Source organism: Zootoca vivipara, chromosome 6 (genome assembly GCF_963506605.1).
Source record: "Zootoca vivipara chromosome 6, rZooViv1.1, whole genome shotgun sequence".
NCBI lineage: Eukaryota > Metazoa > Chordata > Lepidosauria > Squamata > Lacertidae > Zootoca > Zootoca vivipara.
In genome coordinates, this window is record NC_083281.1 from 82,415,136 (window position 1) to 82,438,133 (window position 22,998).

Here is a 22,998-nt window from a genome sequence, read left to right on the forward strand (position 1 = left end):
TGCAAATCAAGATGTCCAGCCTAGTTCCAATACAACGGGGTATGCATTAGCAGGGTAACTCAAGGAGCAATTCCCCTGCAAAAACCTTTTCGGCAAAATGGGGCATCCATCAGTGTTGCTCATAGGCAGCCCCACAGGTTGCACCTCTGTATCCAAAGAGCATCTTCCACAAGTGAGGTGTGCAGGTGACACATTTCAACAGAACATTGTTCCAAGAGGATGCACCCCCTAGGCTACAGGAGAAGTTTCTTCAAAACAGATGCTTTGTGGAGCTAGATGATGGCTTCCCACTCTTCTTGCATCATGCTGTGGCTCACAGCCAGGAATACAGGAAACGGCCGGAGTAAAAGACAGGTACACCTTCCCTAATAAAGACAAACTGTGGACTAGGCTGGTCCCTGCCAGTAGTACTGACTGGTGAAGAACTCTAGATCTTTGGACTGCAAGGAGAAACCTTGAATATCACACCAGAACCGCCCCTTTGCTAGATGCAACCTGTCACCCGAGAGCAGCAAGTGTTACCTACCTCTTCCAGCAAAGGCATGTCATGTGTCCCACGCCACCAGAGGCAATTAAAGTATATACAAATAAAAAACAAGCAGATGATGACAGAAGGTGACCAAACAGGCCTTGGTTGTTGCAAACAACCTGCCCCAACCACGAACAACCAAAAAGGAACTGAAGGCACTGATAGAAAAATAATAATTGTGTATCTTCTCCTAAAACAGGCATGGAAAACCTTCGATGCTGCAGATGTTGCTGAGCTCCCACCATCCTCAGCTGATGACCATGCTTGCTGATGGGAGTGCCAGTTCAGCAACATCTGGAGAACCAAAGCTTCCCCATTCCTGCCCTAAAATGTATTGCAACTGGCAAAGCCCTGACAAAGCTTACTGGTGGAGAGATTGTTTGTTCTGAGTGCTCAACTTTATTTTATTTCGAAAAGGTACTTTTAGAAGCAACTCCCCACCCCCACCCCACTCAAAACATGCTCCCCACTTGCTGATCCATGCAACCAGTGTGTCTGTATGAAGGGCTAAACGTATCAGAAGCTGCTCTTTCCAGGAAAAACAATAGCACATGCAACTTTATGGACATAAATGTTCCCATTAAGTTACCTATGCAGTGCTGTTGGTAAGCAATAGGACCATGAGCTGGTCCCATCCCTGGACAAAATGGTTTGGCACGAACTCACTAAGCCAGGCTGGGCGCTCTTTGGTTAAAGCATGTTTAAATGCACATTTTAAGCACATGGCATTTCCCTAAAGAATCAATGGAACTGCAGTTTACAGAGCTAGAAGTCCCAGCACCCCTAAACTACCATTACTAGGATTCTTTAGGAAGGGAGAAACCACGAACTTTAAATGTGCATTAAATCCGCTTTAAACGTATGGCACGAATATGACCCAGGTTCCACTCTCTGCAAAAGTTCCTGTCTCCCATTACCAACATTAGGCCAAGGGAAATACCCACTCTTATCTAGGATACAACTCCGTTACCCTAGAAAGGTTTGGAAGCCCATTCCAGTGGCCAAAGAAACCAAGCCTGAATGTCTATCATAGGATTAACCCTTCAATGCAGCCACACACTGTGCAAGGAGCAGGACAGGTCTATCATAACATGAGCCAGCCAAGAGCCCACCAGTTGTCTTTGTAAAGGCCTAGCCTGTTATTGCCATGGCAGATTGATTTGGTGGAAGGATATGGAGAGAGAGAAAAGGAAGAAATGGGGGGGACGGGGACCCAAACGAACAAGAGATCAGATAGGAGGGTATATAAGTTAAAACTAAAACCAGAAGTCTTTAGCAAGATCAATTAGGCCACAGTTGCAGAATAGAGTCCAGAGGTTACTGAGGTACAAGAACTTCATCCGTTGCAATGGATGTCTTGGGATGGGTCGTCTCAAAGCTCCAGTCTCACCCTGTTCCCAAGCTCTTGAGTTGCACACAAATCGCATTAAGAGGATAGTGTATAATGCAGTGAAACGTTATCTTAAAAGCAAACTCTTTCCTCCATAAGAGATGTTTTCATGGTGTAGGTGGGTCTCCAAACAAGGGCACTGTTCAAGTTTACAGTACAGATGCTACTCAAAATGTTCGTTATGTTCCAGTGGTATGTCAGTGTAGGGACCTTGGCCTTTTCAGTGCAAGTTCTTCATATATGAATGTGGCATAAATTCTTTTAAAAAAAGAATTGCACGCTTTCTCTGTCACACACATGTAGTCAATGCAAGCTTTTCCAAAGGCAATCCTTCCAAGTCACATCACACAAATCACAGCCTATAAGGAATTCTTCCTACCTTTAGCACTGCTCAAGCAAAAATAAAAATGATGTTAGGTGACGACTGTTGGGACTTCAACTGAAATTAACTGAGCAATGTGCAATAGCGCTCTGAAATGAGCAGGATCTGAACACGAACTGTACAACCATACTGTGAAATGAGTGGCCATGGCACAACAGAATCCCAAAATAAGCAGAATTTGAAGAGCTATTGCCACATGCCAGTCTGAAATGAATGACCGTTGCACCACAGTACCCAGAAATGAACAGAATTTGAAGAGCTGTTGCACACTGAGCGTGTGGAATGAATGGTGGTTGTGAAACACCACCCTGAAATGAACAGAATTTGAAGAGGTACCATCCTGAAGTGGGTAGGACTTGGGCAATGCCACTCTTGAATGCATGGGAGGTGTTCAAAGAGAGGGCTATTGCACATCTCTCTGCTCTTTCAATGGGAAGGCAGCATTGCTGGGTAGCCCCCATTCATTTCAATGATATCTTCATACCAACCCACCCTTCAGCTGCCTCCTCCATCCCACAGATTGCACTTAGATAGTTACCGGTAGTGACAAAAATTTGACAAAAAACATATGTTATCATCACCTGGCTCCTCCTCCCTTTTGGCAACTGTCCAACTTTTTTTAAAAAAAAAAAGGAAGAAAGAATAAGGTGAATAAATATATAAATAAATAAATAAATAAATAAATAAATAACATGGAGTGCAGAAAACCTGATGTGCGGGAAGTGAAACAATAAAATAAATAAATCTTAAAGAACTTTAGAAACGCAAGCGTCAAAAATTGAAAGTCAACAAATATAGAATAATATGAACACAGTCTCGTAACCTTGCTCCACCCTGTTAAAAGTTCCTTCATTCTCCCTAAGTACAATCCCAGAGCACCGTTGTCAGGCTAGCTTCTTCCTAATTATTTTTGGGGAGTGGAATTGGAGAATCAAAACAGCAGAGCCAGCACATTGGCGGATGCCCCAAAACCCATGCTGCTGAAGAGGGCAGGAGAACGTCACAAGTGGTGGCACATAACTGGGCTGACAGAGCGAGGGGCCGCTGAACATGTTAAGAGGGCTTGTGTTGCAGCCATCTTCCCTCCAGCCCTGGTTCTTTCTTTTTTTTTAATTTTAAGGCATCCCTTTCAATAGACACCAGTGTGAGAGAAAGAGGCGTATCACCTCACGAATCTGTAAGAGTACGCTATAGGCTTGGTAAGAAGTTTTGGCTAATTGTGACATTCACAGCTTACATTCAGCTGTTGGTGCAACTGAAACAAGTGATCCTCCTGCCTGCCTTAGATGGGCTTTGTTTCTTTCCTTCCTTCCTTCCTTCCTTCCTTCCTTCCTTCCTTCCTTCCTTCCTTCCTTCCTTCCTTCCTTCCTTCCTTCCTTCCTTCCTTCCTTCCTTCTTGTTGTTTAAGCTCCGTTGCAGGAGGTGGAACCAGAAGTCATGTCCAAACATGGAAGTAGGAGATTATTGAGTCCGGTCTTGACAAGACCAGGCAGAACCAGTCAAGTGATGATGAAAGAGATGGTGAAAACCAGGAGGGGCTCTTGGTTTTCTTCCCCCCCCCTCTCTTTTCTTTCTTAAAGAAGTGTGGTCTAAATCCCCATTTGGATCTCCACCACAAGAACCAGAAATGGCCCCCTCAGAAAGTTATTACTAAAAATGTATGGGCGCAGCATCAACGCTTTCATCTTCACAAAGAATGGCTGCCACAGGGGTCAGGCCAGGCTGGCTTTGCACTCCGACAGATGCTGCAGTCCCCTCGAGGCAAGGTGCGACCGGACTCTTTGTCAAAGACTCGTCGAGGACACCGATAGGGTAGGGGAGGAAGGGGGTGGGAAGTTGAGGAGTTCCAGCACAGCCACGCCCACGCTGCTGCGGCGAGTGAACATGCATGAAGCCGCCACCCACTTGTTGGTGCGCGGGTTGTACTTCTCGATGGAGTTGAGGCTGGAGCTGCCATCATTGCCTCCCACTGCATATAGCCACCCGTCCATAGCCACCAAGTCATGGGTGCTCCTGAGGAGAGAAAGTCAAACCGATAGGTTACCAGCTGCGTGGATAGTGTCATTCTGCAATTTGGCCACTAGGTGGCACTGGATTTAATTTGTACACAGGAAACAAGCAGCAGATGACCAAACATGGCTTGCCACTCTTCTCGTTTTACGCTAGCTAGGCCTCGCAACTAGGAATCTGGTCATAACGTCCCTCGACTTTTTTCTCCATGGACCACTTGTAGAGTTTCAAAATATTCAGAAAAGGGTGACTGAAATGATCAAAGGGGTGGAGCGACTCCCGTATGAAGGAAGGTCGCAGCTGCTGGGACTTTTTAGTTTTTATAAAATGGTGAGCAAGAGGAGGCGTGATAGAAGCTTGTGAAATGACACATGGCATGGAGAAGGGGCATAGAGAAAAGTTTTCCTCCCTCTCTCACAACACTAGAACTTGTGGACGTCCAATGAAGCTGAATGTTGGAAGGTTCAGGACAGATAAAAGAGAGCATTTTGTCACACAGCTCACAGTTAAACTATGGCACAGGAGTCAATGATGGACACCAATCTAGATGGCTTTAAAAGAGGATTGGACAAATGCACGGAGGAGAGGGTGGTCAATGGCTGCTATTGCTGATGCCTGTGCTCTGCCTCAACGGTCAGATGCAGTGATGCTTCTGAATACCAGATGCCAGAAACCACAGGAGGGGAGAGGGCTCTTGTGCTCCGGTCCTGCTTGTGGGTTTCACATAACAGGCACCTGGTTGGCCACTTTGAGGACCGGATAATGGACTAGATTGGCCTGAGCCAGCGAGCTGTTATTACATTCACTTGAACATTGTTGAAGGTCTTGACAGACCACTTACTGACTTTTTCTGCCTGCCGTAGCAACTGCAGTACGCTGCTTGAGAAGATTTTTAATTGCATTTTTTCCAGGCATGTCGCATACCACCTGAATGAAGCACATGAACCTTCATTCAGTTTCGGAATCCCTGCCCTGAGGGGCGGCTTGTGACACTGCAGCTCATCCGCAGCCTCTCTTTGCGATATGCTGCTCCCTACCTCCGGATGTTCATGGGTGCCACACTTTCCCAAGTGTTCGTTTTTGGATTGTAGCGCTCCACTGAGTTAAGGCAGCTTGTCCCGTCATTGCCTCCTGCCACGTACAGCATCCCTTCCAAAACAGCCACGCCGGCACTGCTGCGGCGGCTCAGCATGTTGGCAATCGGAGTCCATGTATTGATCTGGCAAGGGAAATACATACATATCCATAGATTAAAAAGAGCAATACAGTAATATAAAACTTAAAAGTATAACTCAGCCACACTACATAGATACCTGGAGCAACAATGGCTATGTTCTATCTCCACTATCAGAGGCAGGGTGCATCTGAATACCAGCTGCCAGGAGCCACAATTGAGGAAATGCTGCTGCACTCAAGTCCTGCTTTTGGATATCCCAGAGGCATTTGACTGGCCACTGTGATAACAGGATGCAATACTACATGGGCCTATGGCAGGGTTCTTCTTATGCTCTTATGAGCCACAAGACGGGCTGACTCCCCTACCCCCACTCCAAGTGCTGCCCCTCTCGCTTGACCTGATCTGCTGCTGCAAGCCCACGTCGCTCGGCTATTATGCCCATGGCTCACTTGCCCTCTTCAACTCACTGCTGCAAGCCCCGCTCACTCGGCTGCTGCCCCTCTTGCTTCTCATGCCACCTCCTCCCCACCCCCCCGCTTGCGGGCCTCCTCCCACCACAAGCCCAGCTCACTCACCTGCAACCCCGCTTACTCACCCCACCACCTGTTGTTTCCCATCTTTCCCACAACCTGGAGCATGCTCAGTCCATTGCCAGCATGATGGTGGACTTGCACAAATGCAGTATATGGATAGGTTATTTGCTCCTTTGGGGGGTTGTAAAGACACACACTGGAAGGCAGAAGTCCTGCGGGGAACTGTCACCTGCAGCTCGTAAGTTCTCATTGCAATTCATCTTTGCTGCCTGCCCCGCCTGGCCCCCCGGATTTTCCTTCCAGCCCGCTCTCAGTGGCTCCATCACCACCCCAGCTGCAGTATATCCAAAACTTCCCATTCTTCTCCCAATAACCCTCAGTGCTTTGCCTCTTCCCATTTACCTGCGGCTCATATTTTTCCACAGTTGCCAGGTGTGATGAACTATCATATCCCCCAACAGCATAGAGGTTGCCATCTGCAGAAGAAGAAGAAGATGAAAAAACACACACACACACATCATGCATAAATATGCAGCAAAGCAAGAATCCCACCCCAAAACACACATTCAATCCATACATTTGAAGCACGTGCCTTTCCCAAAAAAAACCTGGGAACTGTAGTTTGACAAGGGTGCTGGGAGCGGTAGCTCTGTGAGGGGTAAACTACAGTTCCAAGCCTTGGAACGAGTGCTAGGCCCAATAAAAAGATGAGTGTACAGAAAGCACCAGGCCACAAGGACTGAGCAGTCAAGGCAGGCTCCTCTGGGGAGGGATTACCTCATGGAGCATGAAAGCACACACAGACACACAGACACACAGACACACACACACACACACACACACACACACACACTCACTCCTTCCGGCCACTTTGCAGAGGCTTCATCTGGTGCAAGGGGACATTAAACATTCACAAGGCAGCTTCTGAACTGTTCTGTGCGAGTGAGGCAGCAGCCTAAACAAGGCCGCCTGCTGTTCGGATTAAGTTTGCTTTTTGGACAGGTGCAGAGCAAGTGGCAAGCAAGGCATGCGGTGCCATGACGAAAGCAGGCGGCACGCATGAGTGGAAGGGGAATGACTAAGAAGTCCCTGGGGCTTGGAGGTCAGCAAACTGGAGCGGAAGGAAGAACACACGGCACACGCAAAAAATATCTGTACGAAAAGCCCAAAAGGAGCCATTCCACAGCTGAGGTTCTCCGTCAAGCAGCTATGGACCTTACTACCATGGTGCTTAGTGCTTCAAAGCAGGGGTTGGTTTCAACCCAAGGGCTGCAATTCCTTCTGGGCAGCCTTTCAGGGGCCACATCCCATTGGAAGGCGGAGCCAAGGACAAAAGTGGGCCAGCATACTATTTCACACAATTGCTTTGGAAAAGTGCCACGCCTGTTATTCTGGTATGTACTTCGAACAGCAAGTATTCTCTCTCTCTCTCTCTCTCTCTCTCTCTCTCTCTCTCTCTCTCTCTCTCTCTCTCTCTCTCAAATTTATAAGCCAGACTTACCAAGAGTTGCCACACGGACATATCTCCTCCTGGTGCTCATGGCTGCGATGGATGTCCAGGTGCCTGTTAGGGGGTCATATCTTTCAGCACTGAGGCAGGTCAAGAGAGAGGAATAAGTAGAATATGGTCAATAGTTATGGTGACCAAACAGATGCATTGTAAAACAAAAAGAACAGAAGCAGTAGACAAGTTTTTGGAGAACTGGATCTTTACCTATTAATTATTGGAATGTGAACCTTTAAGATGATATGTATACAAGTCATAATCAAAGTAGATCTGTGGAAATTAATGGATTTATTGGTCAATAAATTCAACAGGTTGGCTCTGAGTAGGACTAGTTGGGATGCAACCCAACCATCCACCCACAGGCAACTCTCAACTTACACAGAGGTTACATTCTGGGGATAGTTCGTAAAGCCAAAATACACTGGGTGCAATGGTGGGTGGGATTGCCAGAGGGTCCCCCCCCCACTTTTAAATCTTTTGTCAAGCGCATAAAGCTGAATGTGCAGAAGTTAAAGGTGCGTAAGTTGGAGTTGCCTGCATATATTCTCTTAATTAAGAAATATGGTCAGATGGCATTTTCCCTAGCTCTAAGGAACTTGTCATTTCAATTGTATTTGGTTGTATCCAACTAGGTTTTACTCAAGAGTTGAACCCCTGAAATTAGCAGACCGAAATTAGCCCTGTTCGTGAATTTCAATGGATTTGCGTCACACCGGGGCCACATTCACACCATACATTTAAAGTGCTGTGATACCACTTTAAACAGCCATGGCTTCCCCCCAAAAGAATTCTGGGTGCTTTAGTTTGTTTAAGGGTGCTGAGAGTTGTCAGGAGACCCCCTATTCCCCCCAACAAAGCTACAACTCCCAGAGTTCCCTAAGAAGAGTGATTGATTGTTAAACCATTCTGGGAATGAGGGGGGCAAGGTGAGTGGCAAATGAAGCCCCCTTACCTGTTGAGACATGAGGCTCCATCATACCCTCCAGCAGCGTAGAGGAGACCATGCAGTGCTGCCACCCCTAAACAGCTCCGCCTGGTCCCCATGGAAACCTCGGTCTGCCACGAGTTGGTGACTGGATCGTAAGACTCCACTGTGGCCAAGTCAGAGGTCCCATCGTAGCTGCGGTGAAACAGAGCCAGCGTTACTATTGAATATATTAACATATTCTATCTCTGTAAAAAATCATTTTGTAAAATTATTAAAGAATACTACAAGCATTTTCTAGCATTTAAAAATATACTATTGAGATGTATATATTTAGGACCTACCCTGTTCTTCTGATTGTAAATGGTTTAAAACTGTTTTTAATGTTGTTGTTTTAAATTGTTGTGACATGCCCTAGGACATTAGGGTGAAGGGCGGAAAATAAATAACAGCAGCTGACTAGTTCTATGTTCTTATGCTCTGACTGGCAGCAGCTGTCCAGGTTCTCAGACACAAGATCTTTTAAAAGGGAGATGTGAGGAAAATGCAGTCTGAATAATGACACCCTTCCCAATCATCTCTGCCTTTTGCTGCTACCGGTAGCTCCTAAATCAGGATACATGGGTTGCATCCAACTAAGTGCTACTCAGAGTAGACCCACTGAAATGAATAAATTAAGTTAGTCAATGGGTCTACTCTGATTAGATCTAACACTGGAGACAACCAAATGTGAATAAGAATAATACATATTTATCACTTCATACCAAAATAGTCTTCTAAAGGGTTTACAAGTTATAAAAAAAGACAGCTACACAAACATATCAACATCCACATCTAAAATGCACAGTAAAAGAATCCCATTAAAACATTAAAAACCTAAACATTCACAATCAAAACAAGGGTCTACCTCTCTGCCTGTGGATAAATGACAGGATATTTATGATATAAATACAGCCATTGGCCTCATAAGTACAGTGGTACGTTGGTTTACAAACTTAATCCGTTCCGGAAGTCCGTTCTTAAACCAAGGCGTGCTTTCCCATAGTAGCAGGGGACTCAGTTTACAAATGGAACACACTCAACAGGAAGAGAAACATGTTCTGCTTCCAAGGCAAACTTCACAAACCAAAACACCTACTTCCGGGTTTGCAGCGTTCTTAATCCAAGTTGTTCATAAACTAAGATGTTCTTAAACCAAGGTACCACTGTATTTCCTTTTTCTTTGTTTCCTTTCTTTTTCCCCTTCTGGTTTCTAAAATATTATTGTTCTGTATATTAATTTGATTCTTATTGGATTTTATGTTGAAAATTTCCAATGAAAAATATATTTTAAAAAACAAACACCCGCAATCAAAATAAACAATTAAACCAACACAGCAATTAAAACAGGACACTCTGGTCAAGAGATCAGAGGAATGCCTGTGTAAACAGGTGTGTCTTCAAAAGCTGGCAGATGCAACAGGGAATGTGTACCATAACACTGGAACTGCCAATGAAAATGTCTGCTTCCGCTTTACCACTAGCCAATAATCACCAGGCCAGGTTCCATAAGTCTGAAATTCTCCCTCCCTCACATCGATTGCTCCCTTGAAATTATGTGATGACAGCCATGGGGGTGAGAGTGGCCGAGAATTCCTCCTTACCCGCCCACGGCATACAGCTTGTTCCCAATGGCAGCAACGCCCACCCTGGCCCGGCGAGTGGACATCGAAGCCACCATGTGCCAGCGGTCTGTCCTGGTGTCGTAGGCCTCACAGTCACCATGGATGGCAAAGAGGCTGCCGCCACCTGCATGAAAACAAAAAGCGAGGAGAAAGTGACAAGCTGGGAGGCAAGGAGGTAAGGCCAAGGGGCTCTTCCACAAGCTCATCTCAAGGCTCAGTTCACACAGCTGTTTCTGAGGCAACCTCCTGTCAGGACTGGGCCATAGGCAGTTCATAGGAGGTGAGCCTGAAGGCTGCTCCCTGCAAGTCAGTGGTTTGCCACATGCGGGAGCAAATGTCTGGCTCTTAGCCTTTGACTCCTGGCACCTGATAAGCTGCCGCTTAGGTGGGCTGCAAAAATGCTTGGGGTGCAAAGCAGGCCAAATTAGGGGTACAGCCTGGGGAGAAGGCCACACAGGGAATCTGGAGGACTGGATCTGGCTCCCCAGAGACTGTACAATGCACTATCATCCAGACATTATGTAAAGTCCCATTAAACTTGTGAGGAAACATGAAGGGATGGTAGGAGGAGGCCAGGTGGTGCTGAACAAGCCTCAGTGGGGTAGGGGGAGGATCTCAATGGAAGCAAGTAATAGCATTCAATAGGCAGGCTCTGGTTCCACAGAGAGAATGAGGAATCTGTCACCCTCCATATGGTGTTGGGACTCTTAACTCCCATTGTTTTACATTGTCGGGGGAATAGGTGAAAGTTTTGCTTAGTAACCTGGCAAAGCAGCATGGTCTTTAGCATGTGCTAATACTGGCTGTGCAGTTGTGAGGCAGTTTTTCCTGTGTTTGCACAAGGCATAAACTAAGAAAAGACAAAAACCTCTCTGTTTCTTTCTTCTCAAATTATACACTGATTTTGTCCAGTTGGCTCGGAAAAAGTGTTATCAGGATTTTTCTGTGTCCCAGCTTGCTTTATTTGTGTGATTTTGCTTAACAGTTATGACTAGACAGAGACAATCTGAACAGCACCCACAGTGCTAAAGTGGAAACGCCTCCCCAACTGGCCAGGAAGTTGTGCCACCGACACAATCATTCCCCACGTATAGTTCTTCCTTTGTCCAACCTCCAGAAGTTCCCCCTCTCCTCACAACACCCAACATCCAGATCCTTGATCTTGGCCAAGCCTTCTTACCCACGGCAAAGAGCACAGTGCTGGCCCCCTCGCAACGCCGGGGGCGCGTTCGGCTGTTACTAAGGACACCTCTCTGCTCAGGCATGAGATGGTACTTGAGGGCTTCGATGAGAAGGTCCTTGCATTCTGACTGGTGTCGCACAAGCAGCTCTGTGTCGACGTTGCTCATCAAGAAGTCGCGGCTTAGGAGGGGAAGCCGGACACACTTCATGAGCTGGGGAGAAGAAAGGAGAAGGTTGGTGCGGGGTGTGAAGAGGAACATCAACTAAATAAAAGGAAGACTACAGGGTCTGGAACTGGAATCATGCATGAACAGGGTCACTTTCGAAAAAACTGTTCCTTCGGCATTTACCCAAACTTGTTTGCACTAAGGGTTGCACCCAACTAAGGCTCCATTTGCACTATGCATTTAAAGCAATATCAATTTATTCATTGTACCTGTATTTATCTCCCACCTTTTTCCTCCATTTGAATTCTGCTGTCCCAGGTCCTAGTCCAACTCTCTAACCACTACCCGTTTAAATGGCCATGGCTCCCCGCAAAGCATCCTGGGAACTGTAATTCGTTAAGAATTCCGAGAGTTGTTAGGCAACCCCTATTAGCTACAATTTCCAGAGTCCCCCCAGAAAGTGGGATTGACTGTTAAGCAGTTCTAAGAACTGTTGCTCTGTGAGGGGAACTGCACTGAGAAATTCAGAGATATGCACATTTCAAAGGACGATTGTGCTTTGCTTTCTGCATCATTTCGGAAAGTGCAAATTAGATAGATTTGCTTTTAAATGTGAACTGAATCGAATTCCTTCCCATTCTTAACTACAGCGGAATAAAATCAGATGACCCTTTCTTTCTTTCTCTCTGACTCTGTCTCTAGAACGGCATCCACCAGTAGGTGAAAAAGAAGGCTGTCCTGTTTTTTAAATCAGTTGTGTGATTATGTCATACAGAGGGGCCCAGAATTCTGTTCGTCACGATGGGTTTCCTTTGGTGACTAAAATAAGAAGAGCCCAGTCTTCTTCTCCAGCTTGGAGCTGGACAGCGAGGAGGAAAAATCACTTTTGTCATTGTGCTGTGCTCTAAACCAACAGTGCAACTGTGGGAGAATCCTTGGCACCTGCTCCAGCTTGGAGTTAGCAAAGAAAGTCTGGAGCTGGTGGCTTTGTTGCTGGGCTAGAGGCACTCTGGTGCATCTGCAGGGATGAGCCACCCCACCCCACCCCCTCCAGCTCCAATGAGGTCAAAGAAGACGGGGGAGAACTTGGGAGACCCAGCAACCACCATTTGGGGGGTCAGCTGAAAATAGCAGACTCTTGGCTATGTAGCATGCACCCTCCCTCCCACATTCATCCCAAACAGCACCGAAACCCGCACAGCCACGTACTCTAGGGATATGCTGCCTTCGACTGTCCACATCATGCTTCACCCAGCTCAAGACAGCTCGGTAGACTTCCTCCTCTGAGGGGACATTGAGGCTGTCACTGGAGATGAGATCCAGCACCTGTAGAGGAGGACCAGGGCGGGTGGAGGGGGGTGAAATAATAATAATACAGTAATAATAAAGGGTTATTTCAGACACTGCACAGGAAAAATGGAATCGAACAAAGATGATCCCAAGTACCGCCAGCATTTCTATGCAGGATCAAGATCAAGAGATCTTGATCTCTTGACCCATAAGAACAACATGAGAACATTAGAAGAGGCTCACTGGGACCTCAGCAGCCTGCTTTAACTTTGTTGCTGTTATAATGGGATTGTTTGTTGGTTATTCTAATCGTGGACGTTCAAATTTTTGTGTTTGGATGGGGTTCTTTTATTGTGTGTGCTAATGATGGGTCTTTATAGGTTAGTGCTTGGTTTTATATTTGAAAACCACCTAGCAGGTTACTGATCCCTCATCCAAACTCACTAATGGTCCCTTTTGCTAGTAGCAGCTGCCCAAGGATTCAGCTAGAGGTCTTTACCAGTCCTGCTACTTGAGAGCCTTTTTAACTGGAGGTGCCAAGGATTGAACCTGGGGCCTTCTGCATGTAAAGCAGGTGCTCTACCACTGAGCTACATCCCTTCTCTTAAACCATAGGAATGTAGGAAGTTGCCTTATACTCAGACCATTGGTCCATCTAGCTCAGTAGTGTCTCACTGACCAGCAGTGGCTTTCCATAACTTCAGATTGGGGGTATTAAACCTGGGACCTTCTGCATGCAAAGCACACCTCCCCCCACTAAAAACAAAAAACCCAGTCCTTCCCATCTACAAAGGGCATCACAGTGGTGCCTGCCAAGCATCGGCAACAGTGTCCAAGGATAAGCTGGCATGATGCCACCAGCAAAGGCAGGAATGGCCTCATGGAAATGCAGGAGGAGTTTTAATGAGAAGGCACACTGGTGTTTTCTTACTGCATAAGAAGCACATTAGGTCAGCACGTATTTACATGCACTCCTGTTATACCAGCTGCAAAGCTTTGCCTGTGGTTTGGAAAAGTGATTGGAGGCACTGAAGTTGCTAGAAAGGAAGTACCTCCTTCAATTTTTAACTCTTAGGAATACACAGGAAGCTGTGCTATCCTGAGCGAGACTCATTCTAGCCATATTTATTTACCAGGGCATTTGGACAGCAGTCACGCTGGTTTCCCACTGAATCCAGACATTTGCATATAAACCGATGGGACTGAGTGTCTGTGTGCAAAACCAAATGTGGGAGGGTGGGGGAATCGATCACTCATTATACCTTTAGTTTGTGCTACTAAAAACATTTCGTGGATTTCATTTACAAAGCTAGATTGCAGCCTCAATCTCAAGCAGGTAAGCGAACCCTGGCGCTGCTTCGTACCATTCGCGAAACCTGACACTCAAGGCGGAAAAAGGGCTGCACAATCTCTTACCTGCTTGAGAGGCAGAAGCATGAACTCTTCTGTCTTGGAGACATCCACAAAGTGCTGCAGGACATATTTGTGGGCCGACTTCAACAGGTCGCTGCAGGAATGCGTGTCTGCAAACCCCCGGATGCCCAGGCAGTTGGAGGGGTCCAGCTGGCTCAACAGGAACTTGCAGCAAGCATCCCGCACCCCGTTCAGCTGGAGGAGGCTGGCGGCAGGAAGCAGTGTCTGCAAGGCAAAACAGTCTGTCACAGGCAGCTATCTCACTCCCCACAACCCTCGCTGGTCTTGACACTCCTGGTCCTAATGCCACTGTGGAATATCCTCTTCCATCCTTCTCCTGACACACAAGAAACAATCTCCTTAAAAGCTGAGACCTACAGAGAAGGGCTTTCCAATCATGTTACAGTTCTTGAACCAGGATGCCAGGGGTGGGGAGCCTTAAGGCTGCAGGCCATTTTTATTTAATATATTTAAGAAGAGCCCTGCTGAGTCAGGCCGATAGCCCACCTGGTCTAGCATCCTGTTCTCACAGTGGCCAGCCAGTTGCATGTGGGAAACCAGTGAGCAGTATTCAAGCACAAGAGCAGTCTCCCCTCCAGCAATTGCTATTAAGAAGCACTGTTGCCTCCGACTATGGAGGCAGATCATAGCCATTGCGGCTAGTAGCCATCATTAGCCCTCTCCTCAATCAATGCGTGTAATCCTCTTTTGAAGCCACCCAAGTTGGTGACCATCACTGCCTCCTTATGTACTTAAAGACAGTTCCTAAGCTGTTTACAAAGTGACATGTACAATATATATATAACAAGGAAACAACTGCAGCTAGGATTCTCCATGCACAAAAATGGAAAGAAGCAGAAATACCCACTAAAGAAGAATGCATAAGTGAGGTGATGGATTAAGCAGAATTAGCAAATTTAACAGCTAAAATGAGAGAACCTAATGATTAAGGTTTTGTGGAATCCCTTTTTGGATTATTTAGAGAAATATTATCATATGATGAACACACGAGTAGGATTTGAACTATGAGCAACAGAATGGATTAAAGATTATAGTAGTTTTGTTAAGGTTTAAGAGATAGAAGACAGGATGAAGCAGAGGGAGAGAAACAGAAAAAACCATGGAAAAGGGAGTGGGAAGTAAAAAAAAAGTTTTTATTATGTACAATATTGAAATATATATATGAAGTTTTGGAAAACCTATTTAACAAATCTTCCAAAGGGGGAGGAGGGAACACAAGGAAACGGTCTTGGCCCACCAGGGGGGTCTAAATTGGCCTGTGAAGTCATTTCTTCCCAAAACCACACCCACCTGCCAATCAGCTGGCATCTTTAGGTGACACCAGCTGATGGGCAGGGTCTGATCTTGCTAGAACTCATTCCTACTGGAGGCAGTGACGGCCACCAACATGAATGTCTTTCAAAGAGGACTGGACAAATTCATGGAGGCAAGGCTATCAATGGCTTCTATCCCTGATGGCTATGCACTCCCTCTACAGCCAGAGGAAGCAATGCTCTTGAATACCAGGTCCTGGAAGCTGCAGGAGAGAAGAGTGCCCCAGCCCATAGCACTAAGAACAATTCTGCTTCTTGCATTTTAATAAGTTGTGTGTCATCATTTTTCTTTCCATTTTTTAAAATGGAAAGCTGTGCGGTCAGCATAAACATAGCAGGAAAGCTTCTACTTTGGACCAAGGCTCCCCTCAGTTATCCTGGTTTTGCGCTGAGCAGTCTTTCAGCCATCACCTTCTGGTAGCAAAAACCCAAGAGAGATCCACAGATGGGAAGAGAGAAGGGGTTGCTCCAGGCCAACTGAGCCAGCCTTGCTGGAAGCACTGCAAGACCAGCAGCAAACAAAGCCCCAGCCAGCCATCACGTGACATCATCGGGAATTGCAGGGAGGGCAATGTGATAAGATTACAGGCAGGCAACATCTGTGTTTCAGGAGCCTGGAGGTGCTGCTGCAATTTGGTTTCGATACATAAATAGACATTAAACAAGATGGACCCAGGAACCTCATATGGCCATGTGGAGTGCTCCTTGACCATATCCAAGATGCTCCATTCCACTCCTTCTCTCACCCATATCTCCAACTGTCCCCTGGCCCAGTCCTCATTGGGCTGGGGCTTTTTTGGGGTCGAGGGGATCTTCCATTAGGATTCCCGCCCCCACTGAAGTTTATTTTTGTACAACTGCAAGAATTGAGGGTTCTCTGCAGGGGGATTTCTCCAAGCCTACTGATACCGGCCTCTGTGCGCGTTTGAGATTTTGACTACAAAAATGTCAACACCCACCCCTGAACACTGGAAACAAAAGGAAATAAAAATGTATTTGCTGGCAGGAATGGCTCGCCTGGTAGGGCAGCGCAGCAGCAGCTTTCATGGCCCTTGAACCCAGCGCTGATCTGGACAAAGAGTCAGAGGCTGCAGAGGCACCAAGTGGGGAGCTAGTTTGGGTCAGGGCTCAGACCTGACTGCATGAAGGTATGCAGACCACCACGTCTCAGGTTGCTGGGCAAGAACTCCCAGACCACCAAGGCTGGACCCTCATGGATGCCTTTGAGGAACCACATGCATCTAATCCGGCAGGGCCAAGAGGAGGAAGCTATGGAATGGAGAATGAGTACCTGTTTTCAGGCCAAAGGCTCTGAAGTTCTCTCAAGGCAGGCAGAGCCAGGAGGAGGAAGTCTGAAGACCCCAAAGGCCTCAGCTTGTTCCCAACCTTTGTTGAGCAAGTGTTCCTGCCACTTTTGTCCGTGGGCATCAGACCGAAATGCCACAGCAGTGTTGTTGCCGCTTAACAGCAGAGGGTGCAGGTGAGGCAGCAGCGAGGACAGTTCCCAAAGAAACCATAGGGGAGATGCTGGTCCTTCTGGTCCATCTTACCTGTACGTTCCCTTCTCCCACCACAATCTCAGCCGTGTAGGCATATTGAACCAGCTGCTCCAGCGCCTGCGGGTCGATATCATGGAGTGTTATGTGGGTCTGTCGGCTTTCACTCATCTCATCTGTGGTGGCAAGGGAACACAAGGGAACTCCGTGAGGACACCATGGGTAGCTTAAGCAGAAACCCCTAGGTGCTTTATTGTGGTCACTGTGCCCATCAAACGCCAAGGCCCATCCAGCCCTTTGGAGGAGGCGGAGCCACAGATCAGTGGCAGAACAGGTGCTTTCTTTGCAGAAAGTCCCAAATTCATCTCTGGGTGGCAACAATCACAAGTCCTAGAGGTTGGAGGGAAGCCATTGCTTCAGACCTGGCCCCATCTGCGCTATACGTTTAAAGCAGTATCATATAATGTTGAACTGTCATGGCTTCGTCTAAGACTCCTGGGAGCTGTAGTCTTTTAAGAGTGCTGAGAGTTGTTAGAAGACTCATCCCATTCCACTCACAGCCACATTTCCCAGAGTTCTCTGGGAAGAGGGGTTGATTGTTTAAAAAAGCCAGAGGCAACACTACCAATAGCTCCCCCCCCCACTCAGAGACCCATGCTGGTTTATACTGGGTGGACTTGACTAACTTGGACCTGTTAATTTCAATAGATTTGCTCCGAGTAGGATTTATTTGGGTAGAACCCAAAATGTCTGCTATAGGGGGCATGATTAAGGGATATCTATTATTATTATTATTATTATTATTATTATTATTATTATTATTATGTAAGTGTTTGCCATCCTCAGCACCTTTACAAAGAAGGGCGGGATATAAATATCATAAAATAATTAAATATGGGGCATCAGTGCCCCACATAGCCCCTTTCCCCTTCTCCATGAGTAGTAATACCAGATTAAATTATGCACCTATTAAAGTTCATTTGCAAGTTATCTAATGCACCCTTCGAGAAACACTGCTCTGCAGCTCACCTGAAAGGGAAAGTCTCAAAGCAGAAAGAATTTCAGGGTTAATGAATTATGTGCAGCAGGAGGAATGGCACCAATTAAATGTCTACTCGACTTGCAGAATTTCTACAGGTTGCAGAATTTGCCTCAACTGGAGCAGAACATGAACCACCTGGGTGCAGACTTTCAAGGCAACTGAGGCAAGGAGCAGACGCAAGAGGAAGAGGATTTGGGTAGAGATACTTGCTTGTGAACATGGCGTGGAAGTAAGGGCTACAGGAAGCCAGCACCACTTTGTGGGCCTTGATCTCCTTGGTGGCCACGTGCAGCACAATGTCGCAGAGCAAGGATCGCTGCCGCATGCGGTTCATACAGACAAAGGCGTCGTGGTAGTGCCGTTTCGAGTTGTGGGAGATGCTGTGCCCATCCCGGTTTAGGAGCTGCATTCCGCTTTCCATGGCTGCAGGCGGGTCGTTCCTGGCTCGTGGCAGCGCCCTCTCAGCCTCTCTGGAGAAACATTTTAGGAAAGGACAAGAAGCAGATTCTGTTCACAATCACAGTTTTGGATCCTAAACTCTGTTCCTTGGTTTAAACAACAACACCCTACTGCCTACCCAACCGGAAGCACCCTATATGAATGCAAAAGTGGAAAATAAGAAGGTAAGAAGAGCCTGGCAGCTGGATCAAGCCAAAAGCCCACCAGCATTCTGTTCTGCCAGTGACCAATCAGATGCCTCTGGGAAGCCCCAAAGAAGGCCCTGAGCTCAACAGCAGCTCTCACTGCTTGCAATTCCCAGCAACTGGCGTTCAGAGACATGCTACCTCCAACAGCGGAGGGAACAGCCATTGCCAGCCTTGCCCTCTATCAATGTGTCTAAAGCCATCCAAGGAGAGCATGATCAACAAGAGCATAAGAAGAACTTTGCTTGATTGAGCCAAAGGCCCAGCTAGTCCAGCATCCTGTTCTCCCTGTGGCCAACCAGAAGCTGCAAAGGAAAGCAGGACCTGAGTAAATACTGACTCTGGCAATGAAGGCAGAACACAGCTCTCATGGCTACCAGCCACTGATACCTTTCATGAGTTCATCCAATCCTCTTTTACCTCCATTCACTATGAAAACCAGATGTGGGACCATGATGCACCGCTGGTCTGATCCAGCAGCGAACTCCTTATGTTATTCGTCATTGCATTGTGCTGAGATGATTTAAAATAAAAATAAAAGATCAGGCAAATTCATGGAAGAGAATCCTATCAGTGCCTACTAGCCAGTATGGCTATGTTCTACCTCCACTGTCAGAGGCCGTATGCTTCTGAATGCTGGTTGCTGGGAACCACAAGTGGGAATAGTTGCTGTTGTGCTCAGCTCTTGCTTGTGCACTTCCCAGAAAGGGCAGCTGGCCACCCACTGTGATAACAGCACACTGGACTAGATAGGCCACTGGCCTGATCCAGCAGAGCTGCTCTTATGTTCTACCTTGGATGCTGGGTGGAACTGGACTTTATCCAGTATCAAATCCTGCATGGTGTGGGGGCAAGGCATACAGTTTTGCCCAAGGCTCCTTCTAAAGCACAAGCCTCACTGCCGCTGCCTCTGAGCACCATGCATTGTGATAACCACAGGCGCCTCGCTGGTAATAATCATGAAAAGGAATCATTAAAAACCACTCAACCGGCAGTAAGTCACACGCATGTTTATCCGGGCCTTGATATTCATCACAAACACCTCCACACTGCCGGCTGCGAGGGCTTATGAGTATGTGTGAGCGTGCCTAAAAATAACTGGTCCTCAGCTAGGAAGAGGAAGCAGTTTTAATTCATTCTTGCCAAAAGCGGGAGATGCATTTGCCAAGGAGAGGGAGGCGGCGGCAGTGATGACGAAGACGGTGATGGGGACAAAGAGAATCAGACCCTGAAGCAGCGCACACATGCACACCCTACAAGCCAGATAGACAGATGGGTGCAGAGGCAGTGAGATGACAAGCTTCCTGCAGCCTCAGAAGAGAACGGGGGGGGGGCAGCACCAAAGCATACAGAGCGCTTCCTATGATGGAGGAGAGGGAACTCCCGTCCTTGTCTGGAACGAGAGGAGACGTCGAGAGCGGCGACTGAACGGATATGACTCCTGAGAGCCGCCCACATACAGCTGATCATGTAAGCTAAAGGCAAATGGGACGAGAGAAGAGATCTCGTGAAGTTAAGGAACTGCCAAATGCACGATGCGCAGCAGGCGGGTGAATTAACATTTGCAAAGTATGCAGTGGCGGAAGCGCAAGGTATAATTATGACGGGTGGAAGGTGGGCCATGTGCTCCCCTCCAGCAGCCTGATTTCAGCAGGTGAGACTTTTTCAGGGTGGGGGATAAAATGTATTTTTCTGCTCCTGAAATGTTTCAGCCTAGCCCCTGAGTGGGGAACCTTAGGCCTGAGGGCCAAATGCAGTCCTCCAGACCTCTCTAACTGGCCCTTAAAATTGTCCCCAGGCCACATCCCTCACCAGCCTGACTTTGCACCCTCCTTGTTTTTGCCCAGCTATAATGTGTTCTTGAACTCTGTTCCTGCCTCTCATCTGGATGGAGGACAAAGAGGTGTGGGTGAAGAAAGTAGCCTTCTATATGAAGGTAAAACCCACATTTGTTGCTGAACCCACTTTTGCCTCTGGCTCTACCCACCACCGGCTCCTGGAAAGTCCCTCAGAAGGGAATATGGCCCCTAAACTGGAAAAGGTTCCCCATCCTAGCCTTTCCAAAAGATTCCACTATGGCAACATCACCAACTCACAGTCATCTAGCTAGGAGGTTTCACAGCCCCTAAGTGCTGGCCTCTCTTCCCACCTTTCAGCCATGCAGGGGGTAGTGTAAGACTGGGGGGGGCAAGGAGCAACTATCCTAAGCAGTGCACTCTTGGGAGGTCCTATTGTGCAAGCTAGATAGGACAATTACAGTAGTTTCAACCATTCAATAGTGTTGTAGCGAAGCTTTGGTTGAGGGCCCAGGAACTGGTCAAATCATAAGAGTATGTATAACTGTGGAAGGACTGGGCTTAGAATTTCATAGGGACAACCTCTTTCATGTGCAGGAGCTATCCTGGGTCCTGAAACATCCTAGCATTTGCATGGTTTATTTGTATATTTAATTATAATAATACCACCAAGAGATCAAGGAGAAAATCAGTCTCCTCCAAGAACACCTGAATCTGGTTAGCAACCACCCGCTCAAGAACCTTGTCCAAGAAAGGGAGGTTGGCAACTGGCCGGTAATTCCCAAAGTTCTCAGAATCTAGGGATGGTTTCTTAAGAAGCAGTCACTGCCTCCTTCAAACAGGCAGGAACTACCCTCTCTTGTAAAGAGGCATTGACCACTTCCCTAGCCCTGACAGCTGTCTCCTTCCTGCTGGATTTTATAACCCAAGAAGGGTAAGGGTCCAGAGCACAAGTAATCACTTGTGCCGATTCAAGCGCCTTGCCCACATCCTCGAGCCGTATCAACTGAAATTCGTCCAACAAAACAGGATTAGACAGTGTTCTGTATATCTCTCAAGAGTCAGTTGCTGTAACAGTAGAGCTAAGGTCCTGATGGATGCAAGGAATTTTATCCTCAAAACGCCTAGCGAACAAGTCACAGCAAGCTACCATTGGTTCTGCCACCACTTTGGGGCCAGTGTGCTGAAGACCCGGAAAAGCTCTGCCAGATGGTATAGTGAGGATGCAGTGGTTGTCATGACAGCCATGAAGTCCTGAGCCACCCCAGAGCCAACCGCCTCAGCATGGATGTTGAAGTCCCCCAGAGCCATCAGTCTACGGAGTCTTCAGCACTGCCTCCAAGATCAGCTCCGTCAGGGAGACTGGAGGACAGTGAGGTGGTCAGTAAACCAGGAGAATCTCTAATCTGTCCCGATTACCCAACACCAGGAACAAACACTCAAGATTCCCATTCAGCTGGACAGAAAGCCTGGATAGAGACACACAGAGAGACTCTCTATAGACCACAACAACCCCCTCCTTGGCCCTCAAGTCTGCCCTGATGCTGTACTGAGTACCCAGGTGGGCACAACTGGGTGAGACCAACTCTTCCCTGTTCACCCCCCCAGGTCTCAGTGATGCAGGCCATTCCGGCCTTCCCATCTACAATCAAGTTATGAATTCACAGCCAATCTGGCATTCAACAGCAGCAGTTGCAGACCCAAGGGCTGGCTGATAGGATCACAATTCTTCAGGTTGAAGGGAAGGCTGCCACACTGCACAGTCACATATACACAGGATCTTTTAAGTATTAATACAATGTGTTCTGCAATCCTGAGAATGCAGAACATAACCAATTTGTCTCTGGGCACAAATCAAGAGAAAATGTCATAGCTCAGAAGCAGAGCATCTGCTTTGCATGCAGAAGGTCTCAGGTTCAATTCCCCAATGGTATCTCTGGGAGCATTGGCTGGGAAAGATGCCCTGCCTGAAACCCTGGAGAGCAGCTACCAGTCAGTGTTGACAATATTGAGCTAGATGGGTCCAATAGTCTGACTCAGTTCCTGTTCTTTACCCTCTGTGTGAAGCCTATAGCCTCACTAGGAACAGACTTTGCTTTGAGATCCCAGGTCTGTTCATGAAACTCCAAGCTCTGTTGGAGGTAGCATCTTTTCAGACATTTCTTCTCCATCTTCTTAAAGGCTTTCCAAGAGGAAATGCAGCCGTAAGAGTGAAAAGGATTCCATCATCCACATTTCCTGTGCCTATGCCTGAGCACAGCTTGCTACAAGAGAAGTGCCTGACTTTCCGTGAGAAATAAATCAAAGCAACACTTAAAGGATTCTGAGAGCCCTAATGAACCTACACCCCAAGAAAGTAACCGTTGTGGCTCTGAGAGTCACTGTTCTGGGCACACTTTTTTTGAATCGGTCTCCTCTGGGCACCATTGGGTTCTGTCTTGGCTCATTCAATCACTGCCAAAGCAGAGATGCTATGGAGTGGCATGCTTTCAAGCAAGCCTGCCCATGGCAACTCTG

The 22,998-nt window shown here is 47.2% G+C and overlaps 1 protein-coding gene and 1 non-coding gene across 2 annotated transcripts; both read right to left on the bottom strand.

Annotated features, from left to right (window-relative positions):
* Window positions 1-2,998: 2,998 nt before the first annotated feature.
* Window positions 2,999-18,507, bottom strand: KLHL17 (kelch like family member 17). Its single transcript, XM_060276212.1, has 11 exons — window positions 18,218-18,507; window positions 17,054-17,240; window positions 14,173-14,394; window positions 12,676-12,792; window positions 11,298-11,511; window positions 10,097-10,241; window positions 8,481-8,648; window positions 7,523-7,611; window positions 6,424-6,497; window positions 5,349-5,530; window positions 2,999-4,314 (listed from the first exon to the last, which is right to left on the bottom strand). The coding sequence occupies exons 1-11, from the start codon at window positions 18,460-18,462 to the stop codon at window positions 4,086-4,088; spliced, it is 1,872 nt and encodes a 623-aa protein (XP_060132195.1). The 5' UTR covers window positions 18,463-18,507; the 3' UTR covers window positions 2,999-4,085.
* On the bottom strand, window positions 13,285-13,356 carry TRNAV-UAC (transfer RNA valine (anticodon UAC)). The gene has a single exon. It is a non-coding gene; the product is annotated as a tRNA-Val (tRNA).
* Window positions 18,508-22,998: the final 4,491 nt, after the last annotated feature.